At 38.7% G+C, this 10,945-nt stretch overlaps 1 protein-coding gene across 1 annotated transcript; it reads right to left on the bottom strand.

The window, feature by feature from the left end:
* Window positions 1-246: 246 nt before the first annotated feature.
* On the bottom strand, window positions 247-3,014 carry LOC121401385. The gene is made up of 5 exons (XM_041585973.1): window positions 1,843-3,014; window positions 1,659-1,739; window positions 1,138-1,551; window positions 786-1,041; window positions 247-688 (listed from the first exon to the last, which is right to left on the bottom strand). Exons 1-4 carry the CDS (start codon window positions 2,001-2,003, stop codon window positions 948-950), a joined length of 750 nt encoding a protein of 249 aa, XP_041441907.1. The 5' UTR covers window positions 2,004-3,014; the 3' UTR covers window positions 247-688; window positions 786-947.
* Window positions 3,015-10,945: the final 7,931 nt, after the last annotated feature.

The following is a 10,945-nucleotide window of genomic DNA, read 5'->3' as shown; positions in this document are numbered from 1 at the left end:
TGTTTATTATTTGTGGTTTTTGACTTATTTCGCTTTTTATTCAGAGGCTTGCAATTTCAGCATTTTGGTTGCTAGGGTCCAAATTACCCCAGCAACCAAAATGAATAGGAGAGGCCCTGAGTAGAAAGATAAGTAAAAAAAGCAGCAATAACAACACATTTGAAGTCAAACAGAACTTTTGTTTTTAGATGGGGTCAGTGACCCCCATTTGAAAGCTGGAAACAGTCAGAATAAGGAAGCAAATAATTAAATTGAAAAATTGCTTAGAATTGGAAATTCTATAACATACTAAAAGTTAACTTAAAGGTGAGCCATCCTTTTAAGGGAGACTTCTTTGCCAGCCTGCATATCACTAGTGGATAAAAAGATGAGATATCGATGGCATCGATGGGGACAGTTTGACTTTATATCAGTATTACCCAAACTGCAGCCTTTTAGACATAGTCTTGATTATGTAGCTCTCGCAAAGCTCTTCAAATTCCTTTCCCCGACTAACGGCAGACAATGTACCAACTTGTGAACGAACAAACATCTTGATGTGTTTGAGGTAAGTGAACATCATGGCATCCGTGCTCCCCAATTCCTTCAGTTTGGCAAAAAAGTCCAGGGTTATCTGCGAATTACTCAAGAATGAGAATGATGCCTTGGAGGGGTCTGCAAAGTACAGGAATCTTGCAACATTGGCAACCTAAAATTAGAAATAGAAAAGAAATCATTAAAAAGAAATGTGCATCAAAATAATAGAGTAAAACAACAATCACTACATACACAGGTGTGAATCTTACCTGTTGTGACCTTCTTTTAACTTTTAATTCCAGCTGCAAATATTTTCGGAAAGTCGACAGAATTTCAGTCAAATGAATGCTTTTTGCACATTCCTGCAGCTTTCATTCATTTCTTTTTTTTAAGCTAATTATTACAGAGCAGGCAGGAGAACCTTAAATATGCTAATGTAAACAAACTTGCTCTTCCATCTCTTCATCATTTTCATCATGCTCATCGGTGGGGCCTGGACTTGTCTCGGTATCGGATTCATTGGGTCTATAATAAAAATCAAACACAGTTTAGAACCTTAAACATATTAAGATGTAGACATGTGTAGTGTGGGTTAGTGTTACATATGCCAAATATACTTACAGGTCCAGCTCTAGTTCAGGTCCCTTGGTCTCCAGCTGGGTCTGGATCTGCTTTTCCACCTGCATGCCCACCTGTGTCTCCACCTGCATGCCCTCCTGTGTCTCCCCCTGCATGCCCTCCTGTGTCTCCCCCTGCATGCCCTCCTGTGTCTCCAGTTGCATGTCCACCTGTGTCTCCAGTTGCATGTCCAACTGTGTCTCCAGTTGCATGTCCACCTGTGGCTCCAGTTGCATGTCCACCTGTGTCTCCAGTTGCATGTCCACCTGTGGTTGTTTCTCCAGGTCTTTCTTCATCAGATTCTCCAGCTGTGTCTTCACCTCAATCTCCACCATCATCTGCAACTGTGTCTTCATTTTTTTCCCATGTGTCGCCACAACTCTCTCCACATACATCTCCACCTCTGTGTCAACAGGGCTATATTAACAAAAATCAACAAAAGGTCAGAAACAATTGAAAAAGATGCACACATAATACAATGTACACAGATAAATGTGAGATGTACATATGCCAAGTATACTTACAGATGCAGCCCTGTATCAGACCCCTGTTTCTCCATTTCCGTCTCCACGTCGGATGGATGAATGCTCTTGTTCATGGCATAGCTGTAATGTAACAGAACATTGATTGTTAAGAAGAAATAAACACCTAAAATTACATTTAAAGACATATATGTTTACACACAGTCATGGCAGGCACAATACATACCTTGGAGACTCCTCTGGCTTCCCTCTAACATAACATCCTTTTTTCTCCAAAAACTTTACAAAAAATTGCAGAGGATCATGATCCTTATGGTCCAGGTCTTCATAGTCCACCACACTCAGACCTTTCAGGATTGCCCTCATCTTCCCTTTTGCTTCCAACATCACGAGTTCAATTTCCTTATCATCGGCATTCCTTTTAACTATTTTTCCTCAGAATGGATATATATAAAAGGAGATCAATGTCAAGGTTTGAGAGCCTGTTCACCAGGAGCCTTTTGAGTGAGCATCACCAAATGTTCAGGGGAAACACCCTGTACCCTTCCCAGCATGCTTGCATAACTTGGGGATCCAGGGATCTTGGGGTACTCTGTTTTGGGGGGCAGAGTTTGAATGATAATCCCTGCTAGTCCTCCCTGCCTAGAGCCCTGTAGTTTGGCATGCCTACAGCTGGGATGGTTCTCTGTCAGACTGGCGATTTTCATGACCCCGACTCTTTCGCTTCCCGAGTTATTGCTATGAAAACTCGATTGTTAATCTGTGGTCATATGTACCTGCTTGCCTGTAAAAGAGGATGAACCCCTAACCCCGTAACCCAATTAGCTAGCAGACCCAAATTGTCAGTGAAAGAAGACTCGACCTCCAGCAGCATACCTACCACTTTTTGTTGTTCAGGCTTCTATGTATATTTAAATTTGAACATTTGTTTGTGTGTATAATTCACATTTTGAGTTTTACATTGTAAATGTTTATTATGAATAGGAAACAGAATAGTAGTTATGTGTCCATATATGTAAATAGTTCCTGAATGTTCACTATTTGTCTTAATATACATATGTTTTTAAATATACATATGTCTGAATTTAAACAATATTTTTTAATAAATACTCATTGCAGCAATACAAACAGATAAAACATTATAATTGTATAGACATTTTTTGTTGTAGATTACTTTTTATAAATACAGACCAAACAGTTGTTGTTTTATCAAATGTATATGGTATATAATATATATTAGGTTGTCTGCAGTAAGAGACACAGTGAAGACAAGACTATTTGTTTGCCCAATCCACACAATTGTCTGTATGATGGTTGCCTTGGCACCTATACTATGACAAGGTAACTTCTGATAGAAACCTAATACTTTAAAGACTTTGAAGGTACTTTGAAGACCTGCATACCCTTTAACAACTTTATATATATATATATATATATATATATATATATATATATAACAAACAGGGGAAAGTTGTGCTCACCACTAGTTTTTAAAATCATTAGGCGGGGGTGCAATGAGGGTGTGACCACAAAAAACATAGACAAATACAAAAATGCCTTACCCTTTAAATAAAACAGGGATTGTTTGTCCATATATTGCAATATATTTAAGCTGGCCAACTACGTCAAAGTCATCCCATATCTGGCCAGTCCTATTCTCAATTTTCATCTGATTCATTAAGAATTCTATGGTTTAATTATACATTTTATAAAAGGGACGAATACGTTTTACCTGCAACTTACTAGCTGCTTTCAAAGTAAAACTCCCAAACTTGGCTGCCCTTTTATTAGACACCAGTGGGATCACTTGACTATAGTTGGAGGGGGTGGGAGCTACAACATGGAGCTGGTCACTGCTCCTGTATAACTATAACAAACAGGGGAAAGTTGTGCTCACCACTAGTTTTTAAAATCATTAGGCGGGGGTGCAATGAGGGTGTGACCACAAAAAAACATAGACAAATACAAGATTCCTCTGCACTCAACCCATTATCAATATATTTAAGACAGCGACATTTTGTGCATACTGCTACTGAAAAATGCCTTACCCTTTAAATAAAACAGGGATTGTTTGTCCATATATTGCAATATATTTAAGATGGCCAACTACGTCAAAGTCATCCCATATCTGGCCAGTCCTATGCTCAATTTTCATCTGATTCATTAAGAATTCTATGGTTCTCACAGATTAACAATCGAGTTTTCATACCTTTGAGAAAGGCCTCGGAGAGGCCGAAACGTTAGTCGTTTAGTTAATAAAACATTTTGATTTCAATATAAGTCCTGAGAGTGCGGACCTTCTTTGTGGGATGTATATATATATATATATATATAGCGCTATAGTAAACTGACTTGTGCTGGGACAGTCTAGCTACGTTCCTTGGTGGGCTGAGACCACCGATGAGCTCTCTTTCTCAGGGGTAAGCCCTCGCAGCGAGGTGGAGGCAAGGGTGTAGTGTAACTGTAACTTGATGCGATAGCACAATGATGGGCGCCAGTAGTTCTTAAACAGTTGAACCAAGAACAATATTTATTGAACAATAGCACAGAGATCATTTAGTACATTGATCCACAATGGAGTATAGAACATACACAGCAGCATAAAGGAAGCATATACTCACAGCACGTATAGGCTGAATCCCCACAGGCTAGGGAATATACAGCAGAGAAAAAAGTTGACAGCATGTGATGGGTATTGCCCGGTTTTCAGGATATCTTCCAGTGGCAGACTAGGGGAACTCCTGACATCCCTATCTCAACACTTGGTTCCTTACTCTGGGTCAGTAATACCCTGGGATCTTAATCCCTCTAATCTCCTCGGCGGAGCCTTGAGCTGTTCAACTATTTAACCTCTCTATCACTCCTAGAGCGATCTATAAAATGAGTATAGCTGTCTAATTACTAGGGCCTAGGGTCAGCACTACCCATTCCCTTCCAGCCTGCTTGGTTGTGCTAAAGCAATGGACCCAGAGCACATGGTTCCTAAACCTTTTATACTCTGGCACGGTGCCTCTAGAGTACACTGTGTGAACTGCAGGGGTTACATAAGCACAAGGTGTCCATATTACTAGGGATGTGCCTGTCTGTAATGTGTAAGGGTGTCTAAGATTCTCACATCTATATATATATATATATACAAGCTCGCTGATCCGCACTCCTCTTGGCCAATCCTCTCGTATACCCGGGTGCTGCTACTGGGAACTATTAGATACAAACTGGAAGATAGAAGCGCACTCCTGGGATTTCTTCAAAAGCAAATCATTTTATTAAATTCTCATAGCAGTAATCGACGTTTCGGCTCGTGTCCAGAGCCTTTATCAAGATTACATAAAAATATAAAAAAGCTGTTTAAATACACACTGCCCCCCAAGGGGCGTGCCCAGTGTCACCCACCAACCACCAATCACTACAGCCCCATAGACATCATCACAAAAAACGATCTTTCGTATTATATGTTATTATTGCTTTTAAAATCTTTATAAAATCAAATATTGTCGGAATAAGTCGCTGTTCCTACAGCACCTATATGGGATAGCCGCAATATAATAAATACAGCAATAAATACATAAATACTTTATAAATAAACCACACAATAAATATTGAATATTAAGACATAAATTTTGTAGCCGAATTGCACAATTGCAACATTGTGTGTGAGGCATTTGAAAACAGGTGGATCTCTAAGGAAGAAAAAGCATTTTTAACACAGGTTTTTCCTAAGTGTCCCATATTATACACTCTTCCAAAGGTGCACAAAGGTTTGAATCCTCCACCTGGGAGGCCTATAGTTTCCACTCGTGAGAGCCTGTTGCATCCTTTGGGAGTGTATTTGGATAAATTCCTACAACCGGTGGTTCAAAATACAGCATCATACCTGAGAGATACACCTCATTTTCTTGAATGCATTAAACAGCTTAAGTTACCCTTAAATAGGGAAATCTGTTTAGCAACTGCAGATGTGTCCAGTCTATATACCAGCATCCCACACAAAGATGGATTGGAGGCGGTATTCAAATCGCTAGGCGAGAGCTGTGCGTTTGACGGTCCTCCAATTAATTTTGTAATTACATTATTGGAGCTATGTCTAAAGTGTAACTATTTTCGCTTCGAAAATCAATATTACTTACAACGGACTGGTACATCGATGGGGGCATCAATGGCTCCAGCTTATGCCAACCTTTTTATGTACCAGTACGAGGAGGAACATATCTTAAAAAAGTACACGGAACGATTGATTTGTTACAAACGCTTTATCGATGACGTGTTCATTGTGTGGGATGGTAATTTAGAGTCATTTAATGAGATGATGAACCATTTGAATGCTTTACTTTCACCCATTCGTTTTACAGCTCATTGTGATCCCTATACGCTACAATTTTTGGATGTTGAGATATGGAAGGAACATGATAGACTACACTATTCACTGTATCGTAAGTCAACTGATAGGAATACGTTATTACACAATTCCAGTTGCCATCCTGTCAACCTTAAAAAATCTTTGCCGATATCACAGGAATAATTCGGATAATGTCAAATGTGAGACTCAGATTAAGGAAATGTGGGATAAATTTAAAGAGCGGGGATATAATTCCAGAACTCTCAAAAAAGCATTGGATGTGGCCAAGAATAGAACTGTGGGTTCTGCTAATACATCAGATGATAGAATGGGGCGAATGACGTTTGTAACTAGGTTTAACACGTCATCTTACGCTATAGATAAATTGGTGAAGGATAATTGGTCCATCATTAGAGCAGATAAGGACCTTGGTAGACTATGTCCTAAACCCCCAATGATGGCCTATAGTAGAGGACAAAATCTTCGGGATTTACTGATTGCGACAGACCCAGTGGGATGTTATCAGAAACCTTCCTCCTGTTGGCTTAAAGCTGGGAAACCTGGGTGTTACAGGTGTATTAGTTGTACATCTTGTAGGTATATGTCACCGGGCGAGTTTTTTCACCATCCCCTTATGGGACAGAAAATTAACATCAAATATCGTATTACATGTACTACTACTCATGTTATTTACATGATAACCTGTCCATGTGGACTTTCTTATATAGGTAAAACAGATATGACCCTGCGATTACGCATTGATGGACATAGATCCGCCATTAGTACAGCCTATAGAGATGGGAAATCGGTGAAACCAGTTGCTAAACATTTTTTGGAAAAAGGGCACAGATTGCCTACATTTAAATATATTGCCATTGACCATGTCCCAGAACCTAGACGCGGTGGTGATAGGTCTAGGTTACTGTTACAACGGGAGACGTACTGGATAACGAGATTGGGCACTATGTATCCAAAAGGTTTAAATGAACAATGTTTCTTCAATTGTTTCCTTAGTCAGAGATAATTTAGTTACAATGTGGATAACCTCTGTGATTAGAGTACTATTGTGCAATTCGGCTACAAAATTTATGTCTTAATATTCAATATTTATTGTGTGGTTTATTTATAAAGTATTTATGTATTTATTGCTGTATTTATTATATTGCGGCTATCCCATATAGGTGCTGTAGGAACAGCGACTTATTCCGACAATATTTGATTTTATAAAGATTTTAAAAGCAATAATAACATATAATACGAAAGATCGTTTTTTGTGATGATGTCTATGGGGCTGTAGTGATTGGTGGTTGGTGGGTGACACTGGGCACGCCCCTTGGGGGGCAGTGTGTATTTAAACAGCTTTTTTATATTTTTATGTAATCTTGATAAAGGCTCTGGACACGAGCCGAAACGTCGATTACTGCTATGAGAATTTAATAAAATGATTTGCTTTTGAAGAAATCCCAGGAGTGCGCTTCTATCTTCCAGTATATATATATATATATATATATATATATATAGCAAAACTTTCCAGACCAGCACTCCCTTTTGGTGAAAAATCAACAATCTTTTATTGTGACATGGTATCTTATTCCAACGTTTCGATCCCAATAGGGATCTTTTTCAAGGAAGATCCACAGTGCTAACAAACAAAATCTTAAATACCCAAGTGCTTCACAACAGACCAATCCATACCCTGGTGTCTCTTAATTGGTTAATTGATTAAAATTTGAATCAGTGATAACATTTAAAATCATTTGTACATGTGCAAAACATCATCTTTTAAAACATATATGTGTAATTTACACTTTAATCCTGTGTTTCATCTAAATATATAAAAATATAAATATATAAAATCTTACTGTTTAAATCTTTTCGTGTCAGTGTGAATTTTTTATCAACATATAAAACTGTAAAACCTTAGTGTCTCCACAAGGTGTCATCAGTGCATTCTATTAGAGTTCGTGTTACAGTGTCCAAAAGTGTCCATTAGTCATAAATCCTAAAAAGAGAAAGATAAATTTGTAACAATTAAAAACATTACTGTAACTACCACATCGGAATCTAGGCATCATTTTTGTATCCACTGAAAAGGTTTCCAACTGCAATAATGTTATTTTGTAAAGTTTCCATTTGCATTACAACAAACAACTAGGAAAAAACTGCTACCTGATCAAGTCAAAAAACAACTCAAATTCACTTGCCCATTCATGCCATTCGGGGATATACAATTTAATTCATGAATCCAAAATGCTTCCCGATTTAGAAGCATTTTTTCAGTGTCACCACCCCTAGGGTGCGCTTTAACGTGCTCTATTGGCATGCACCTGAAGGAGGAGGCATCATGTCTGGCCTCAGCCCAATGCTTCGCAACTGGCTGTTGGGCAATATCTTGTTTTCCCTCTCTTGCTATCCTTTCTGGATTCAAAGCTGCCCTAATGCTAGATTGGTGCATGCCAATTCTCTCTTTTAATTGCCTCACCGTTTTTCCACAGTACAACAACCCACAGGGGCATTTTATAATATATACCACCATTGTGGTTTCACAACTCATCCGCTGTCTAATGCTATACTTTTTGCCAGTGTGTGGGTGTGTGAAACCTGTGCCTAGGATCAATGTCCCACACACAATGCACCCTTTGCATTTGAACACACCTGGCTGAATTGGGATCATAGAGATATTACTTTTCTTGCTATACTTGTCCCTAGGGTCAGACGGACTAAGTTGTTCTTTTAAATTCATAGCACGTGAATAGCTGAATTTAGGCCTTCTGCATAGCTTTCCCTTTAATTGCTCGTCAGTGTGCACAACATCCCAGTGTTTGAGTATTATGTCCTTCACTTCTCTGCTTTTTGTGCCAAATTGGCTTACATAGTAGATCTCACCCTTATGCTGACTTCTACTCGATCCTACAACCTTATCCATCTCTTTTAACAATTGCCCTCTATCTAAGCCTTCCGCCCATTTCAATGTTGTATCGACCAATTGTCTCGGGTAGCCACGTGAAACAAATTTTTCACCCATAATTTGCAAATCCTGTCTCCTCTTGGAGATCTCGCTGTCTATTCGGGCTACTCGTAACATTTGTGATTTGGGTTTAAATAAACAATGTTTCTTCAATTGTTTCCTTAGTCAGAGATAATTTAGTTACAATGTGGATAACCTCTGTGATTAGAGTACTATTGTGCAATTCGGCTACAAAATTTATGTCTTAATATTCAATATTTATTGTGTGGTTTATTTATAAAGTATTTATGTATTTATTGCTGTATTTATTATATTGCGGCTATCCCATATAGGTGCTGTAGGAACAGCGACTTATTCCGACAATATTTGATTTTATAAAGATTTTAAAAGCAATAATAACATATAATACGAAAGATCGTTTTTTGTGATGATGTCTATGGGGCTGTAGTGATTGGTGGTTGGTGGGTGACACTGGGCACGCCCCTTGGGGGGCAGTGTGTATTTAAACAGCTTTTTTATATTTTTATGTAATCTTGATAAAGGCTCTGGACACGAGCCGAAACGTCGATTACTGCTATGAGAATTTAATAAAATGATTTGCTTTTGAAGAAATCCCAGGAGTGCGCTTCTATCTTCCAGTATATATATATATATATATATATATATATATATATATATATATATATATATATATAGTGAAGTTTGGGGGGATCACAGCGGGATTGTTAGCATAAATGCAGGCCACTCCAAGGTGAAAAGAAAAACAGTCCATTTATTTTGAACACAAAGAGCTTCCAGCAGGAGTTAAAATGTAACAGAAAGAAAACAGCTTCATTCAGCAACATAAAGTCCAGCAATAAACAAAATAGCTTACTTCAGCGTTTTTAAGTTTCCAGTACCCCTAAGGTACTATCCAGGCTTGGTCTGTGGGGAAAACACCAGGAAAATATCCACCTGGCTATCAGGCCCCACAGGTATATATATATATATATATATATATATATATATATATATATATATATATATATATATATATATATATATATAAGGTCCCCTACAGCCAGGCATGAGTGCCAGAGCAGTGTGAGTTACTGGCCCTTCCAAGGCTGTCCTCTGGGCCCTGGAATTGCTAGTACTCACTGAAGGTAGGAGATGGTGCATGTAGCCTGAGGACTGCTAGTAACTGTTTATCTTAGATATGGTTGGCAGTACCAGCCACACAGCTGTAACAGGCTCAATAACCAACAAACATGGGCCTATATGGTCCAGGGCCTAAACAAGCAGCAAGATAGGCTGCTTCATGCTCTGGTCGCACTGGGAGTTCCACTCTCCATGGTGCTGACCTGCAATAGTCATGTCATAATATAGGTAGAATAGTATAAGTTTCTATAGTATATATATCATTATTAATAATATACCTCAACCCACTAACTAGGGTTTCTGGTTCTTTTGAGCAAGCAGACAATGAATCCACACCAATGAGCGTATAGTAAAGTGATGTATTGTAAATTAAATCAATTGATTGTTCTACATAAATCATTACACTTAGACTAAACAAAAATTACATTATTTACAGTTACACATTACACAAGTCTACATAGTTGTTACCAAAAAGGCAGGGGAATAGAGTTCGGCTTCATCTCTGCCTTCCCCTCTGGTCTTCATTCCTCACATGTCTTGTCCCAGGCTCCTCTCGCTTCTCCCGCTCTCTAGCTGCCTCCTCTCAGCTGCACAGCTCCCCTCTCTACTCCCAGCTCCCTTCACATTTGCCCAGCATTCTTTTATCCTGGGTTCTCACCTGCCCCCACAGAAACCCTCCCAACTGCCAAGATGCTGTGATAAACCCCCAACTTGCCTACATCCTGTTGAGCAAGTTTTCTCACATACACAATCAGTTTTATGGTCCCCACAGCAGACATAGGCCTTAGTAGTCACAGGAAAACCTTTGTTATGATAATCAGGGCTTCATGTAAATTCCCCCAACAGCTTTCATAGTAAATAACAAAATCAAGATGGCAATTTCTT

This window comes from Xenopus laevis, chromosome 3L, assembly GCF_017654675.1.
Source record: "Xenopus laevis strain J_2021 chromosome 3L, Xenopus_laevis_v10.1, whole genome shotgun sequence".
In the NCBI taxonomy this organism is placed as follows: Eukaryota; Metazoa; Chordata; class Amphibia; order Anura; family Pipidae; genus Xenopus; species Xenopus laevis.
The sequence above is the reverse complement of the archived record's forward strand: the minus strand, read 5'-3'. Positions and strand labels throughout refer to the sequence as shown.